Source organism: Elgaria multicarinata, chromosome 19, assembly GCF_023053635.1.
Source record: "Elgaria multicarinata webbii isolate HBS135686 ecotype San Diego chromosome 19, rElgMul1.1.pri, whole genome shotgun sequence".
Lineage (NCBI taxonomy): Eukaryota > Metazoa > Chordata > Lepidosauria > Squamata > Anguidae > Elgaria > Elgaria multicarinata.
Window position 1 is genome coordinate 7,601,540 of NC_086189.1, and position 18,317 is coordinate 7,619,856.

General features: G+C 50.2%; 1 protein-coding gene across 1 annotated transcript in view; it reads left to right on the plus strand.

Moving 5' to 3' along the window:
• COL27A1 (collagen type XXVII alpha 1 chain) overlaps positions 1–18,317 on the plus strand; it is a 309,507-nt gene that overhangs the window by 97,166 nt on the left and 194,024 nt on the right. The window contains exons 9-12 of the mRNA XM_063144913.1: positions 1,746–1,799; positions 7,757–7,801; positions 15,966–16,019; positions 17,866–17,910. Of these exons, the coding sequence (XP_063000983.1) occupies positions 1,746–1,799; positions 7,757–7,801; positions 15,966–16,019; positions 17,866–17,910 (198 nt within the window). The remainder of the gene's footprint in view (positions 1–1,745; positions 1,800–7,756; positions 7,802–15,965; positions 16,020–17,865; positions 17,911–18,317) is intronic.

Here is an 18,317-nt window from a genome sequence, read left to right on the forward strand (position 1 = left end):
AACAGGGCAAAATAGTGCATGGAGCCCAACAGACAACATGCTACCCAATGTTTGTGCAACGAGTCAATGCTCCAGAGTGCTGTTTTTCTCCATTGGTTATTTTGGGGAAATAGTCAACCCTGGGTTGGTTTTTCCATGACAGATGACACAATAACCAACAGTTGACTATTCGACAAATGGTTGACTACTTAAGCCACCATTGGTTATTTATGTATTTATTTATTTATTACATTTTTATACCGCCCAATAGCCGAAGCTCTCTATTGTGTTGTCCAAATGCAGCCATAGCCTAGCTACAGCTATCCATGGTCTGCTAACTGCTCATCTGGATTACTGCAATGCGTTCTACATGGGGCGGCTTTTGAAAATGGTCAAGAAACTTCAGCTGGTCCAAAACAAGGCAGCGAGGTTGTTAATGGACACTGGTGAACGACTTCACGTTACACCAGTACTTTCCCAGCTGCCTGTCTGTGGTTGGACCTGATGATCCCGATCCACCGTAGTGTGAAGCAACCTTGGTCTGTGCAGCTCGGGGTGCATGAGAATTTTGTCTTTGCTTGCAAAGCCGTGAATGTGAGTGCGAAACACGAGTATACTGTCGAACACGGTCTCCTGGTCTTCTCGTTCCCAATTCCTTATCCGATTTGTGCAAATTTTCCTCTGTAGACCGAATCAGCGCCGCTTCGGCTTAGGAAGGAAAGTTGCGCAAATTCAGAAATTTGCGCCAATCTGGGGTAATTAGTGCAAATTTCCCGTTCGATTCCTGCTTGATACGGGCAAGTTTCCTCTTCACGCAGAGTGAGTGGCAAACAGAGACTGGGCATGAGATGAGTGGGAAAGCAATGTTCAGAAAATTCTGGTGATCTTGACCATTGCTTGTTCACCCATCCGTGTGTGTAGCCATGTGCAATGGCATCGCTCCATGCAGCCTGGAGTCTGTTGAACTTGATCAAAAATAACATGAATTACAGCAGAGATTGCAAGCTATTTTTGATGTTCAGGCTTTGAGTGCTGTTGCCTGTGTAGCTGAGATGGCACCGGCCATGTGTAAAAGGGAGGTCTTCAGCCCGCTTGAGAGGGACTCTAAGGTTTGCAGGAGTACAAATCAGCTTTAGGAAAAAGAAAACTTTAAGGACAGAGCCCCCTCTCCCCGCACACACAAATAAACAGACCAATGAATGGCTTTAAAAGGGGATTGGGCAAAGTCACGGAGAAGAAGGCTATGAATGGCTACTGGTCTTGAAGGCTATCAATGGCTACTAGTCTTGATGGCTCTACGCCACCTCCAGGACCAGAGGCAGTATGCCTCTGTGCTCCAGTTGCTGGGGAACATGGGTGGGAGGGTGCTGTTGCACTTCTGTCCTACTTGTGGGTTTTCCGTAGGAAGCTGGTTGGCCACTGTGTGAACAGAATGCTGGACTAGATGGACCCTTGGTCTGATCCAGCAAGGCTCTTCTTACATTCTTAGTGGGACTGAGTATAATGAGTTCCTAGGATTACTGACTGGCTTTTGGGTTGGGTGGTTGGGAAAGGAAGGGGGATGGAATGTGAGCGCTCCATGCTGCAACATTTTGTTGTGGGTGACACTGATAGCAATTAGACTGATAGCAGGCATCACACTGTCCGCTGTGAGTCCTTATCAGCCTGGCAACTTCCGTGCCAAGAAAGATGAATGAAATTGCGTGATTACAAATGGCCATTTTATGAAACTGGACTTAATGCTTCCCATTTCTGTTTTTTGGCAGGGTGAACGAGGACCCGATGGAAACCCAGGTGCCAAAGGTTATCCTGGCAGGCAGGTGCAGTAAATCTTACCGTGCTGTGCGCAGCATAGGGATTGGGGCCGGGGGGCGGGGGCGGGGAGAATGCAGGTAGATGACAATAATGACCCACAATTAAAATTGATTTGGCCGCCATCATAATGGGCTTGTACCTCCTCCTTTCCTCTCCATGGAGAAAGCTAGCATATCAAGGAGAATGCTTCCAGCTTAGTTGCTCCCTGACATGCTAGTTGTTTTATGTTCAGGGAAATATATTTAGAGAGAGGGCTGGATGCAGACTTAGTCATTCTTAGAAATCAATGGGATTTAAGATTCATCACAACATACTTGTCCCATTAATTTTAGTGGATCTACTCTAGCCTTCCCCAGCCTGGTACCCTCCAGATCTTTCAGACCACAACTCCCAGCGTTTCTGACTATTGGCCATGCTGGCTGGGGCTGATGGGAACTGAAGTCCAAAACATCTGGAGGGCACCAGGTTGGCGAAGCGTGGACTACTCTAAGTATGACTATGTCTTGATCCCACCCATTTGGTATATAGGGAGACAGCACTAGTAGTCTGATGTGGGGCAGCTGAAATACAGGTTGGCCCTCTCCGTGAAAACTAGGCAAAAGATACACACCAGGGTTTTAGAATGTACACTTCAGGTGAAGCTTTCCTGCACGACCCATTCATTTCTACTGAGGAAGCCATGGATCCCCTCCCATGAATACTTTATACGTCTGCAGCTTCTCTCTTTAAGCAATGCAGTTGTGGGAAAAGCCATGTGGGCTGACATTCGCTCTTCAAGGCAACTATAAATAGCGCATTGAAAGGTTTGGCCTGAATCGAAAACTGGCTGTGTGCTAGCCCGTTTGTTGCTGAGAAGGGTATGCAAGCTTTAAGGTTGCACAGAATGCTTAGTCAGAGCAAATGGACAGGACGCCATGCGATTGACTTGCACATTCGTTTCTCACATGTCGAAGAAACCATCCATTGACTCTTTTACGCAGGAATTCCGGCATATGTGCCTCCATAGACTTTGCTTGACCTCTCTTGTAAATCTCAGCAGATAAGTAATGGGATGTGCCTGCACATCCCCGCATGTCTCAACAAACATTTCAAAGCTTTTGCCTGGGGCAACACTGACAACCTCCCCGTCTCAAAGCCTCCGGTCTCCACTTTTCCATTTTGTTCGACGAGGAGCTCTGTTGAACTTGAAGGCTTGCAGACTTCTTTCAGCAACGGGGAAGAAATTGATTCAAGGTTTGTGGGAGGGGATTTCCGTTTCTCTTAACCTCTTGGGGCCAATTCAACCCAGCTGTCTGTAGGAAATTTTTCAGTCCTTGGGTATGTTTACTTTCTTGACTTGCTTCCCCCCCCTTCCCCTGCCCCTAAACTGTTTGTTACTTCTCTTGGCTGCTGTTGGCTTTACGGCAGTATGGAAAAAGGGCCGTTGGCTCCTCTTTAGTTTGTGCATTGGAGGCAAACTTGTTAACTTTAAGCGGGAGTAAAAACAGCAACCGACCCACCTTTGGCAACACTATTTGAGTCTAAAAAAGTCCGACGACACTGTTATCCCAGCTTGCTTTTGTAGAACTTCCTGAATGAGAAGCAGAAGTGTGTGTGTGTGCGCGTGCGTGGGTGAGTGAGTGGGGGAATAAGCCATTCCGTTTCGTTTGTGAAGCAGACAAATTCAATCTGGCAAAGAAGAAATAAACACTGAAGTCTACTGTGCATTTCTCCCCCGCCCCCTTTCCCCCTTTTTAATGAGGAAGGATAATTTCAAGGTGGCCAAAGTTATGGGCCCTTAGCCTGAATTCATCTTTTCAGCTGACTTTCGTTGTCCTTCTCCCCCAAATAATCTGGATAAAACTTCTGAGAGTTTCATACGTTTCTAGTCCTTATGGATTGAGTCAGTGGTGGATTCCTAACTAATCTGGACCTGGGAGTCTTATCTCTTCAGCGGCAGCAGGACTGGTAAGGAAAGGCCATCCCAGTTATAGTCAGAGAAGCTCCATCCTCCAGGGTCAGATCTACACCAAGCAGAATATAACACTTTGAAAACAGTTTACATGGAGTGTGTCCTGAGCTCAAAGAGTTGCCAATACCATTATAAACTGTTTTAAAGCAGTAGTGTAGATCCTGCCCAGGTCCAGGGCTGTGGTTCTTGCTTTCATTCTGTTATGTTTCATCACAAGCCAAAATATCTGCAGGGCCACAAGTCGGCCATCCCAGCTCTAGGCAAGGTCTCAATGTCCACGTGTGAGCAAATTATGTACCGTCACATTTAAGAATCACCGGACTGGTTATGTAGTACAAAGGTTATTACTCCAGCTAAGCAGATTGTTCAGAATGCCACCTTCTTACCAACTGGGTAAATGGAAGCAGATTGGAGGATACATCCTCTTTATGCAGAGTGGTCATGCAATAAGACAAAAATCTGGTGCTGGAGGTGGAAGAGAGAGGGAACTACAAGGCCCTGGATCATGTGTGGGACAGGTGAAACTGGGTAGGCTTCATTTTGGGCCAGGCTTGAAGGATCCACCAATTGTTGGTCAAAGTTTGACTTAGAGAGTCTCAAGGCAAGGCTAGAAAGTCTCAAGGCAAAAGTAGAATCTAAATCAGTGGTGGTTATTTAAGTATTTGAAGTTTTTTTAAAAAAATTCTGCTCCTCAGCTGAAGAAGTTCCTAGAGTAGTTTACATGCAGTTAGGGAAGCAAGGCCATCCTTGTCCACAGGCTTGCAATCTAAAAAAAAAGTCACGGCACGCAAGGAAAAAAGGATGGGGAGGGAAGAGGAAAAAATTAAGTAGGCTTTCAGCAGGGCTGGTGGGATGGCCCTGCTTCCCCTCTTATTTCCAGTCAGCCTGGCAAATGGTCAGACATGGTGGGATTAGTAGTCCAACAACACTTGGACAGCCGGAGTGTCAGTCTTCAGGCTGCTCCTCACGCAGGCAAACGAATTCCACACAACGTCCTGGGGAAGGGACTCTAGCTCAGCAGGAGAGCACATGTCTAGCCTGCAAGAAATACCTCTATGTGAGACTTTGGAGATTCGTTGCAATATTGGTCCAGACAGACACAGCGCTGGACCTGGTAGAAGGAGGCTTCCTGTGACTGACTTGTACGGAGTCAGACTGTTGCTCCATCTACCCCCATATTGCAGAGGTCTTTCCCAGCCCAGAATCCTGATACGGTGTACATGGAGAAGCTAGGGATTGAACTGGAAACCTCTGCATGCGAAGAGGGTGCTCTAGTGCTGAGCTGCGGTTCCTCTCTGGATGTGCTTCTGCTTTGAAAGTGCTGCACTTATGGAAGACTGCAGTGGGAGTGTACCCATGGGGTGCCAGATCATGCACTGTGTGACCCCACATGCAGGGCCGGTGCCAGATTATTTTGCGCCCTAGGCAGGTGAGCTGCTTTCACCCCCACCCCAGCATACCTGGGTGCGGGGCGCCATCTCGCCTGCCCAGCCGAAGCGAAGCCAGAACGTTGGGGTGGGGGTGGCTTTGGAATGGCACACCTGGCTAGAAGCTGCTCTGGGAGAGCGACTTCTGGGCGTGCCGTTCCGAAGCTGCCCGCCCGCCCCAGCGTCCTGGCTTCGCTTCAGCTGGGTGCCTGCCCAGCCGAAGCAAAGCCAGGACGCTGGAGTGGGGGTGTGTGCGTGCGTGGCTTCGCTTCGGCTGGGTGGGTGCCCAGCCAACAGCCAAAGCGAAGCCAGGATGCTGGAGTGGGGGGTGGGCGGGTGTGGCTTCACTTTGGCTGGGTGGGCGCCCAGCCAAAGCGAATCCAGGACGCAGGGGCAGGCGGCCAACTTCAGAACAGCACGCCCGGAATCCGCCCTCTCAGAGCCCCTGTGGGAGAGTGGCTTCCAGGTGCGGCGTTTGGCGCCCCCCTTACCGTGGCGCTCTAGGCGGCCACCTGAGTGGCCTCTATGGTAGCACCGGCCCTGTCCACATGGCTCCCTGTGTCCAGTCACATTCTGTGAATTGCCCCTAGATACAAGAATTACAGCTTTACAGATGGGAAGGCCAATTATATTTACGCTAGTTCAGATGAAATTTCTGTCCCAAGCCAGCATGCCATCGCCAACAGTGGCCAGCCAGGTTCTTCCAGGAAGCCCACTGTCTCAGGAGCTAGTTCTCAGGAGCCAGGCACCGTGGATGCTGGTGTGTTGCCTGGGCAAAGTCCCAGCTTGATCAGGAAGCTTTTATAGTTCTTCTAGGTCCTGTTAGCAAAACCAGGTGAGACAGAAACACAGTGATCTGCACTTCTCGGTCCTGTTCTGTGGTCCCTTGACACTTGTAGGGGAATCTGGTAGCAAGATCAAGGCAGGAAGAAAGTAGGACCTTGGATAGCTCCTAGTGGAACCTGCTGGCTGGAACTCTCTCTTACTAGGACAATAGGAGGATGTTGTCTCAGCAAGGAGCTAAAGCCAATTTATGTAGGCTGACTAGATCTGTAGTCTGGTCAGCTCTGACTCATAGAGGAGCTGACCGGATGATTAAACGGCCATTGCCTGATTTTGCTGTCTACAAGCTTGGACAGTTGGAAGTTCTGCTGAAGACATCCTCTGAGCCACAGAACAATGGTAAAGCTGTGTCCTTCAGCCAGGAGGTCCCTGAATAAGGCAGTGATTGCCCTATCCACCAAGAATTGGCCTGAGCTCCATCCTCATCAGAATCTTCTGCTTCAAACTTGTAGGACTGAGGGCTGGGGGTCATGGCATTTCCTGGTTCCAGAGCCAGCACCTCCTGACACCCCCCAATTTGGGTGCTAAGACAGCAGCCCTCCCCTGTGGCTTGCCCACAGCAGCTAGGTTTCAGAGGGAGCCTGAAGATGGACCTGACCTGTTGTCAATCACCATCATCCACTCGAGCCATCCTGGCCCACATTTGCAGGTTCATTTCTTGCCAACAAGATAGCCCTGTAAACAGGAAAGAATCCTCCCATTCCTTAATCTTGCAGATCTGGATTGAAAACTCTTTGGTATCCGGCATTACTCTAGGGATTGCAGGGAGAAGGACCGAATTTAAGTAAGGTACTGTGCAGAAGCATGCCGCTCAGCACCAGTTGCCGGGGAACATGATGCAAGGGTGCAACTGCACTTGTGCCGTGCTTGTGGGCTTCCTATTTAGGCATCTGGTTGTCCACTGAGAAAACAGGATGCTGGCCTTTGGTTTGATCCAGGACGGCTGTTCTTCTGTTCTTAAACTATGGCTTTTGTTAGCACGAGAACTAGTGATGGCCACCACTTTGGATGGCTTTAAAAGTGGATTTGACAAATTCAGGAAGGATAAAGTTATCTTTGGCTAGTAGTCAGGATGGCTATGTATTCCCTCCAGGAGCAGAGGCAGTCTGCCTCTGTATGCCAGTTGCTGGGGAACATGGGCAGGAGGGTGCTATTATTGTACTCCTATCTTGTGTATGGTCTCCCCATTGGTGCATCAGGTTGGCCTCCGTGGAAACAGAATGCCGGAATAGAGAGACTTTTGGTCTGATCCAGCAAGGCTCTTTTTATGGCTTTCAGTTAGCTACCGATGAACGCCGCTGATAATTTTGCGATGTCTCAGCCAAGAAGTTTAGGGGCTCGTTGTGTGTGTGTTTGTGACTTATTACAGTCTGATGCAGCCGTCTTTTTTTTGCATTTGACACACTCCTCCTCAGTGACTTTGCTGCTCTGGAATGGAGTTGGAATGAGCCCCCCCCCCCATCTCCGTTTGAAATTCAGATTTCTGCAGCGTCATCTCTCCACAAAAATCAGGCTGTTTTGTTTTTGAATGCTTATTATTATTATTATTATTATTATTATTATTATTATTATTATTATTATTGCTTTCTCCCTTTCTAAATTCCTTTCTAGCATCTCTTGGACTAGTTCCCAAATCACAGCGGAGCCTCTACTTTGGCACTGTGTGCAGAAAGTTACCAGTGATAACATCTTCACATTTATCTGTCTTTTGTTTGTTTGTTCTCCTCTTCTTGTGTTTCAGGGTCTACCTGGACCGATAGGGGAACCTGGTCCAAAGGGAAGCCGGGTAAGTGAGAGACCGTTGCTTCTCTTGCCAATTTCCCACTGCTGCCTACGTTTCTGTTGGCCTTGAAGCCCTCACTGCATGCTGGTTTTTAAAATGAGGGGGGAAAGGGGGCGGGGAGTGGTGTTTAATTCTTACCCTGCCAACCGTTTTCTTTCTCCAGGTCTTGCTTCCCAAACTAGATTTTCCCCATGGGTTTCCTGGTATCTATTTTCTTACCCTGCCAACCGTTTTCTTTCTCCAGGTCTTGCTTCCCAAACTAGATCTTCCCCATGGGTTTCCTAGTATCTATTTTCTTACCCTGCCAACCGTTTTCTTTCTCCAGGTCTTGCTTCCCAAACTAGATTTTCCCCATGGGTTTCCTGGTATCTATTTTCTTACCCTGCCAACCGTTTTCTTTCTCCAGGTCTTGCTTCCCAAACTAGATTTTCCCCATGGGTTTCCTGGTATCTATTTTCTTACCCTGCCAACCGTTTTCTTTCTCCAGGTCTTGCTTCCCAAACTAGATTTTCCCCATGGGTTTCCTGGCATCTATTTTACTCTTGAACAAACATATCTGGAACCCCCACACCAGGACTGGGGAGTAGCTAAAGGGAGCTGGTAAGATGGAGCAGAGAAGCAGACAGCAGTGAAAGGGTTATTTTTTTTTTTTTAAAAAAAAAACCTTCCCACTTATCTGCTCACACTTGCCCGAGGCTGAAGCAGCCTTTCTTTAGCAAAAGCATCCTCCACCAACACCTATTTGCATGTAATGTGCAGTCGGTCTCCTAAACTACCCCTGTGACTGAAGGCTGCTTGAAGTGTGCATTTTAGTCTTAATAAGAAGACCAAGTTTCTAGGTCTCATGGAAACAGAGAGAAATGTGAACAGGGCAAAGGTGGTGTGTGTGAAATCCACAAGTTCTTTCTGAATGTACTTTAAAAAAGAATTCCACCGAAACGTTCCTTTTACCTTCACGACGACCTTGTGAGGTTGGTTAGGCCTGAGGTTAGCCTACAAGCTTTGGGGCAGAGCAGAGATCTCTGTCTGCGTGGTCATATAGTTCAATCCTCTAACCACCACACCAGCGGGGAGAGGCCGTCATTTGGGTCCAAAGTTGACCTTTTTTCGGAGGGTTGCTCCTCAATCCGGCCTGCTGACCAGGAATGGGGAAGAGCTGGAATGGATCTGCCTGTTCAGGCCTCAACAAAAAGAAGCAAGCAGAGGTGGTTTGCCAGGTTTGTCCAGAGCTATTGGCCTTGCGCTCAGCAGCAAACGCCTTCTCCCGGAACTGGCTTTGCCTGCTCTTTCTTAGCACCATGTTCTATTGCTGCCTTCTCCCCCAATACTAGAACCCAACGGGGTCCTCCCATGAAGCTGATCTGTGGGAAATTCATCACAGAGAAAAGGAAGTCCTTCTTCACACAGCACAGAGTTAAACTATGGAACTCGCTACCATAAGATGTAGCGATGGCCACCAATTTGGATGGCTTTAAAAGGCAGTTGGAGAAATTCCTGGAGGAGGAGGCTATCAAAGGCTACTAGCCCTGATGGCTATGTGCTACCTCCAGTATCAGAAGCAGTAAGCTTAAATACACCAGTTGCAGGGGAACATGGACATTAGGGTGCTGTTGCCCCGTGTCCTGCTTGTGGGTCCCTGATCGACAGCTAGTCGGCCGCTGTGTGAACAGAGTGCTGGACTAGATGGACCCTTGGTCTGATCCAGCAGGGCTCTTTTTATGTACGTTCTTATGCTGTCTGCATTCAATTCCTTCCCGGCCATTTTGACCTGCCACATCCATCAGGACTTGAACTTGATCTGTAGCTAGTTTCTCTATCAATCTAGCCTGCCCAGTCCAAGGTCCCTCTCCATGGCGGTTGGAAATATGCCACCACGGTAAGGCGCTCGCAGTTGAGGTGTGGCTGCTATACAGACTAGACAGACCAGACTATTCATCGAATCATGGAATTGTAGAGTTGGAAGGGGCCTCTAAGGCCATCGAGTCCAACCAACCCCCCTGGAGAATGCAGGAATCCACCTTAAAGCACCCCTGACAGATGGCTGTCCAGCTGCACCTTGAATGCCTCAAGTGTGGGAGAGTCCTCCACCTCCCTAGGTCATTGGTTCTCTCAGGGGGGCCTTACCCGAACAGATGCCCTCCAGAGTAGTGGAGGCTGGTGGCTCCATCCACTCCAGGTTTCACTCAGGCCCAGTCAGAACTGTAAAGGAGATCTCCCAGGTACTCTAAAGGAGCCAAGCCCCCCCTTCACCTCTCCCTCCTATCCAGTTGGCACTTACGCAGAAGAGGGTCTTCTCGGTCGACCCATCCAGACTTTTGAACCGCCTCCCTGGGAGGCCTGGCTGGCCCCTTTGCTTTTTTGGTTTTTCTCCCGTATCATTTCTACTCCCTACGGAGCAAAGGATTTTCCGCCTGGCTTTCTACGGTGTTTCATTTGGCTCTCTTCTTGTTCAGCACGTGTTTGTGTGTTCCTTGCTTTTAAAACCATTCTTTGATCCTGTATTGTACGTTGCACGATGGGGTGGAGTTGACCGGGGGGGGGGGAAAGAGGTGGGGTTAGAAGCCACAAAAACAAACCAGCTAATAAATAAATAAATAAAAACAATATTCGAAACGGCTGGAGGAGCGTTCAATACCAGTACGGGGATTTCAAAAGCCGGTGGCAGCACGTTGGATTCAAGGAGCATTGATGAGTCTTGCAACCGTGGCTACCAAAGTGCACACCTCCTCCCCACCCCGATATGCAGAAGAGAAGAGGCAGTTTCATTTCGTTTTCTCGTCGTGCTCCCCCCCCCACTCCAAATTTGAGCCAAAAAGTTCTGTTTTGAAAACTTTTGGCTGAGCCCTCCTTTCAATCACAGCTGCAGCGGGCTGACCTTGGGAGCCCCTAGGCCGGAGAACACACCCTGGAATCCGGGTTTAGATTCGGAGATTGCACCCACTCCTTGGCCTGACCCTGATAGTCGGGGTCATTCTGGGAGCACAATGAAGGAGGCCTGAATAGAATTGTGAATAGGTGCCAGGAGCTGGCTTTTCTTCCATCTTGAACCTTAAGGGAAAACCTTCTCTCCCTGCTGGTTACTGAGGCAACCGGGCAGCCCCTGGATGTTTGGGACTACAACGCCCACAATCCCTGATGGTTGGCCAAGCTGGCTGGGCTTGATAGGAGCTGTAGTCCAGAACAACTGGAGAGCACCAAATTGCCTTTGGTCTTTGGTTTTCTCTTGTATCGTCTTTCTCCCCTATATTATAAAGATAAGCACGAGGGTGTACAAATCCCGCCAGGAAAAGTGGACATAATTGCTTAGGACATAATTACCATCTCTTGAATGCTAACACAGCTGTTTGAATATTGCTATATCTATTTATTTATTGGCCTATTTGTTCTTTGTGGATTTTGTGTGTGTCTAAATCTCTCCCACCCGCCCCAACGGGAATGTACAATAAATGATTAAAGAATAATTTCAAAAGCAAGAAGCGAAAAAAAAAATGTGCTGAATGAGAACAGCGGCAGAGCCAAATGAAACATCGTAGAAAGCCAGACTAAAAATCCTTCACTCCATAGGAAGTAGAAATGATACGGGAGAATACGGAAAAGCAAAGGGGCCCGCCAGGCTTCCCAGGGTAGGGGAGGGATGTCGGATGAATTGTTCCAGGGTGGGTGGAACCCACCCACCCCAACTTCCATCAGCTCAGCTCCCTGGACTTTATCTTGCTTCCAATTGAGCTGGGCCAATTTTATCTGCATTCGGTTGAGCCTGCTCATGCATTTTCCATTTCTGCAAATTACGGCTGAAATTTGCGCAAATTTCTATTTATGGGACACCCCCCTCCAAAAAATAAAATGTTCCCAGATATCAGGAAAAACCGCAGCTTGTCTTATAAATGCGGCTGGAATCTGTTGGGAACTAGCAGGGCCAGATTTTCGAATGACAGGCAGCGCTACAGCAAGGAGTTCCAAAGCCTGGGTGAGACCACCAAGAAGGCCCTGTTCTGCGTATGCACTGGCTGTACTCTGGATAGGAGGAGGAGGTAAAGTAGGGTCCCCTTGGCAGACCTCTGTGTGTGAGCAAGATGTATCAGGAGCTGGTGGTCTCTTAATATATCCAGGGCCAAATGGTTCAGGGTTTTAGTGGCTCTCCCATGGCTTGTGGGTATTCATTGTGCTGAATCAGCATACCTGAGAGCAACCCTCCCCCCTTTCTAGTGGTGAGGTCTCTAGGTCAGCCTTCCTCAACCTGGGGCACTCCAGATGTGTTGGACTTCTGGGAGATGCAGTCCAACACATCTGGAGCGCCCCAGGTTGAGGAAGGCTGCTCTAGGTGATGCTCGGGGACACTTGTATGTCCATAGACACCTCCTTGGGTGCCCACCAGGCTCCCTGCTCCCCCGATTTTAATTTTATTTCTTATTTCCTTTTCTTTTCTTTGACCTTTCTTCTTACAACATGTCACTGACTTATGGGTCTCCATGCCACAAGCTACATTGATGTGACATCACCTTAAGCCTGACTTTTCACATGCAGCAGAGCGAGATGCTAGAACACTGAGGCAGTAGAACGGACCGCACCGCACCGCTTCTGACTACAGTGGGGCGATGCACTTTTGGAATATTCCTCCCCGCAAGGAGAAAAGTAGCACAGCAGGGAGAAAGGTTCTGTCTCTGGACGTCCTAATTGGAGCCTCTGTTATTCAGGGGTGGTGGATTTTGGAATACCAGTTGCTAGAGGGCAAACTTCACAGAGGCAGTGGGAATGCAGTTGCCTTTGCCCCTGCCGTCGGGCTCCCCAGAATTATTTGGTTAGAAAAACGGATGTTCTTTCTAGGGCTGTGCAGGGATCCCCCCGATCCGCTCTGGATCCCGATCCCAGATCGGGTCCAACCTGCTCCAGATCGATCTGAACCTCTTCCGAAGCGATCCGAATCTGGAGCGACATCCAGAGGTCTGGATTCCCCCCCCCCCCCCGCCCGTAGACTTACATTGAAAAAGAAAAATGCCTATAACTTTTTTAGTTTTCAAGATAGAAACATGAAAATGGGCACCATGATAGCTTCTAAATATATCCTTAGTCATGGCTACTTTGAAGGAAATAGGATCATCCCCTGATTTTGGGGAAATTTTTAAAGTCCCCCCCCCCATTTACAGAAATGCATTTATCTCTGTCATTTTTCAAGATGCATAGGACCTTAGGCATGGCCACTTTGAAAGAAATGGGATCATCCCCTTGGGGGAAAATTTAAAGTCCCCCCCGAACCAAACTGATCTGACCCCCCCCCTCGGACCTGATTCGGATCCAAATTTAGGGGGTCCCGGATTGGCCCAATCCGTTCTGGATCTGGGGATTTGGAATGGAGCAGAGCACAGCCCTAGTTCTTCCCCCCCCCATACCCTTTGTTTTTTTGGGGGGGGTGCATTTCTTGTGGGGCTCTCGCCATTTTTGGCTTCGTTGGGTACAGGATGCCAGTCCGGATGGACTTTTCGTCTGCTCCCGCCAGGCTCTTCTTAGGACAGTCCTCGGCTTTTAAAAACTGCCAGCTCAGTGGAGCGATTTCTGGGTCTCCCATTTCTTACGACGAGCCAATTTTTTGCAGCCCTGCTCGGCTTCGTTTGTCTCGGTTTCTGGAGACGCAGGTCATGGCTGCTGCTTCTTCTCTCCCCCCCCCCCCATCTCCCTCCACCTCCTTTTGCAGAGGGGATTAAAAGGAGCTGAGCTCCGGCTAACGGCCTCCTACTCTCCGACTGTAATTATAAAGCCTTGCAACGCTCCGAGCCAATAAATGTGCCTCCCTCTCTTGTCATGAGCCCCACTCCTTGCAAGCAGTAAATGCTACCAGCTGCCTCTCGTCACCGGGAAAACGGAGAGCGATAAACAGACGTTGACCCCGGCGGCGGCGGCAGTGTTCGTTCTTGTACGAGGGAAGAAGGTGGTGGGACAGAGGAGGGAACGGGTTGATCAGCTGTTTAATATCCTGTCGTGACGGACCGTGCTGTAACACAAGCCCATCCCCTCAACTGGTCTTTTTCTTCTTCTTCTGATGGAGAAAACCAAGGCGTTGCAGGCGTAAGGGTTGTGGAGAGACGATTGGTTCCATGGTTACTTTTTAAAAAGAATAACAGGAGCCCGTGTGGATACCTTCCCACCTCGCCCTAGAGGGGAAGGGGCAAGCCATGGTGGAAAGTGCATCCATGCATGCTCAAAGGCACATAAGAATTTAAGAAGAGCCCTGCTAGATCCGGCCGAGGGTCATAGAATCATAGAACAGTAGAGTTGGAAGGGGCCTCTAAGGCCATCGAGTCCATCCCCCTACTCAATGCAGGAATCCTCCCTAAAGCATCCCTGACAGGTGGCTGTCCAGGTGCCGCTTGAAGGCCTCTAGTGTGGGAGAGCCCACCACCTCCCTAGGTAACTGGTTCCATTGTCGTACTGCTCTAACAGTCATAGAATCATAGAATAGCAGAGTTGGAAGGGGCCTCTAAGGCCATCGAGTCCATCCCCCTACTCAATGCAGGAATCCGCCCTAAAGCATCCCTGACAGGTGGCTGTCCAGGTGCCGCTTGAAGGCCTCTAGTGTGGGAGAGCCCACCACCTCCCTAGGTAACTGGTTCCATTGTCCATCTAGTCCAGCGTTCTGTTCGCACAGTGGCCAACCAGCTGTCAACCAGGGACCAACAAAGCAGGGCATGGTGCAACAGCACCCTCCCGCCCATGTTCCCCAGCAACTGGTGTACATAGGCTCATAGCCTCTGACACTGGAGATAGCACGCAACCATCAGGGCTAGTAGCCATTGATAGCGTTCTCCAACAGGAATTTCTCCAATCCCCTTTTAAAGCCATCCAGATTGGTGGCCATCACCACATCTTGTTGTAGTGAGTTCCATAGCTTAACTATGTACTGTGTGAAGAAGTCCTTCCTTTAATCGGTCCTAAATCTCCCACTACTCAGCTTCATGGGATATGACCCCGTTGGGTTCTAGTATTATGGGTGAGGGAGAAAAATTTCTACCTCTCCACATTCTCACCCCATGCATGATTCTGTACACCTCTATCAGGTCTCCTCCCAGCCTCTTTCCCCCCCAAACTAAACATCTGTTGTAACTTATCTCTTGGCCCATCTAGCCCAGTTTTGTCAACACTGGCTGGCAGCAGTGGCTCTCCATGTATTCAGGCAGAGGGTCTTTCAAATCACAGCCCTATCTAGAGATGCAGGGGCTCTACCCACTGATCTCCCAAACCCCCAGACTCTGTAGAGCATAAAATAGCAAATCACTGATCAAAGGCATTCTGGAAAATAGAAGATGTTTTCAACCATCCTTCAAAAGCAGGGGCTACCACTGAGAAGGACTTGCTTCTCACGGAAGCTAGGATGTCGTGAAAGAGACATATATGGCAGGAGGTTTCCTCAGACCGTTGGCCGCTCGGAGCATGTAAGACATTAAAAACCAAAACAGACCTTTTGAACTGAACCCAGAAACAAATTATGAGATGTCTCTAAAGAGAAAACGCCAGGATGTCGATCCGTGCCAGCCCAGCAGCGCCCTGCACTTGCGGACATTTCCGAAACGTCTTCAAGGGCAGAGCCCATTACGGTAGTCTTGCCTTCCACGGTTGCATCTTCTGGAGTGGCATCCTGGCTCTCGTCGAGCTTTGCACTCTGAGGAAGCCTCCCTCAATCTAGTGCCCTCCCGATTTGTGGGAGTTGCCATCCCACACATCGGGAGGGCATCAGGTTAGAGATCGTTGTTGCAGCATCATCTCTTTCCTGGGCTCCTTAAGAGCCTTCGATATAGGTCTTCTCTGGCGAGGTCGTGATGCAGGTGTAACTTTTCCTTTTTTTTTTGTTAACTCGGACCCGAGCTCCGTTTCCTCCCAGGTGTGCACCCTGAACCGGCCGACGTCTGCCCCCCCCCAGCCGGCCGACGCCTTCCTTCCTGGAATCCTCGTGATCCCTGGCGTGAGGGTATGTGCCCTTGGACTACATCGTGGAAGCCAGCACCATGCAGTCCATGGGCATATACACTTGCCTCAAGGTTTATTTCGTCTTGGCCGCCCCGGAACCAGCGCTGGAGGATGCTCCACTCGTTCCTGAGGGATGGGACCCCCCTACTCCACTGCAGCCCACCCGTTCAGAGGAGACAAAACACTCTCTGTTTTCTTTTCCCCGCTGCAGGGCTACATCGGCTCGCCGGGATTATTTGGGCTGCCAGGAGCCGACGGAGAACGAGTGAGTATCTTGGGCAGGATGAGGCCGCTCTGTTTGCTCCTTTTCACGCCAGATCACTACATCTTCGTCTTGATAGATTCTTGGTCTTTCCCTCATTTGGAAATGTTCCTGCTAACCTGTGCTGTTGCCCTCCCCAGGAGTGGAGAAACCTCTTCCAATTCTGGGGGAGGGGAGGGGGGCATTTTCCAGAAGTGGGCGAGGCCAAAGGGACGGGGCGGCATTTAACGGCTGTCCAGAAATAAACGAACCCAAAGCTAAGCCGAAATCTCTCCTGTTTTCGCCTTTCCATTTGCAGTTTGCAGGAACGGGAGGGGATAAAAGTCCCCTGATGCAGAAACTTACTCCCAGCGGCTCTGGCCAATGACCTCGACACTCCCCCCCCCCCAATAGAGTGATGCGGTGTGATGATATTGCATCACTCTCACAGGGGCTTCTGGGTAAAAAAAAAGAAGAAGAAGAGTAGACCCCGGCATGAGCGTGTGACCACAGTCCCCCACAAGAGCAGATTCCACAGTCAGGGCTGGCCCTCGAATGACGCAGAACGACGTGAGCCTTTCAGAGGGCGCGGAATGTGAGGAGCAGCAAATTGCTCCTTCCCCAATCAAAAGGAGCCCGTTGTTGCCTTCCCGGCCGGCCAAATAGCGTGCCACTCTCTTCCTTTCTCCCTCCCCGCCGCACCCTGGCACGCGCCCACCGCCCTGTTTGCCAGCTGCCCGGCCGCTTCTGCTTTCCTCCCCAGCCGTGGGGGGCTGCTCAGAGCCTGCCAAACTCTCCTGAGAAGGTCCTAGCTGCTCTCCTGGCTGACACTGCTAGGTGGCCTCCACAGCTGGGGAAGAAGATAGGAAGGGGAGGAGCCGCTGCTGTGGTCTCCTCCTGTGGCACCCGCCTGCCTCCGTGCTCTCCAGACGGCCTACTGGCTGGCTGCGGCTTCCTCCACTGCAGGAGCCTCCCGGCAGACTCCACTGAAATATCATGAGAGGGAGAGGAACCACCACCACCCTCCAGAAGAAGCAGGCAGCACTGTCTCCTCGCTTGAGGCGGCAGGATGCCTTGGGCTGGACCTGTGCATGGTTCATTCCCCCTCCCCCTGAGGAAGTTAAGCTGGGACAGGCGTCCTGGTGTCCTCTGGATATTTTGCGCTGCAGCTACCCTGAGTCCCCATCAGCATGGCCAATGGCGGTCAGGGATTAGAGGTGTTTTAGTCCAAAACACCCAGAGGGCACCTTGCTGAGATCTTCCAGCAAGCTTCCGTTCTGACGGGGGATTCGAACCCGAGTCTCCCCTTTCCTAACCCAACCCACCCTGGCAGTGTTCAAGGAAGCCTGCTCCAGGCCGTGCCGTTGGCAGGTCGTAGACCTCAGCGAGGAGATAGATCCTCTGTGTGCGTTGTCTGTGCAGGCATGGGAGGAATTTGCTCACGCTTCGGAGCACTGATTTAATGCTTGTGTAACCAAATAAGAAACATAAACAGAAGGTTCTCCAGTGAGCGTCTTGGCTGCAGACCTCGTTCGGTTCCAGACCAGTAGCTTGATTATTCCTCCAGCTAAGCTCAGCCTCCACTTCCTGGCCTGGGTTGGGGACATTTCCGGGCGTGTGTGTCCGTGAGCCGAGGCAGCGACGGTTAGGGTTAGAGGGCTACCCCGAACCAATTTCCCAATTTCCTTTGCTCTCGCTGCTGACAGTAAACCCTTGACATTTTGGCCCGTAACAGCCTCCGCCGTTGTTCCAGATGGTGTGGTTGCTTTTTAAAATGTCCCCGTTTCGTGTTGGCTTTTCCGTTTTCTTCCTCCTCCCAGCCTCGGCGAGCCTTTTAACACTCCCCTCTCTCTTTCTGTTTGCTTTGCAGGGGGTCCCCGGAGTTCCTGGGAAGAGGGGCAAGATGGGTAGGCCGGTAAAGTTTTTCCTCCGTCTATTATGCAGACTTCGTTCGAAGTAAAAAGGGGGGCGGGGAGGGGGCGGCCGAGGGGTGGAGGGCAGGGGGAATGTTGGAGGTGGGAATCTTCACTGGCGTTGTGCGTGTGTGCGTGTGTGTCTGTCTGGTCTGATACAATAGCGAAGATTGAGCAAGATGGTCAAGTCTTTGATTTACAAAGGGGGTGCCCGTGCACTCAAACTGTTTCTGCTTTCCTGGCAGCCTTAAAATTCTGGTTGCAGGCAAAGCTGTATCCCTGATTTACCCCTTTTTTGACTTTTTTAAAGGACTTCTTCACACAGCGCGTAGTTAAATTATGGAATTCACTACCCCAAGATGTTGTGATGGCCACCAAATTGGGTGGCTTTAAAAGGAGGTTGGATAAA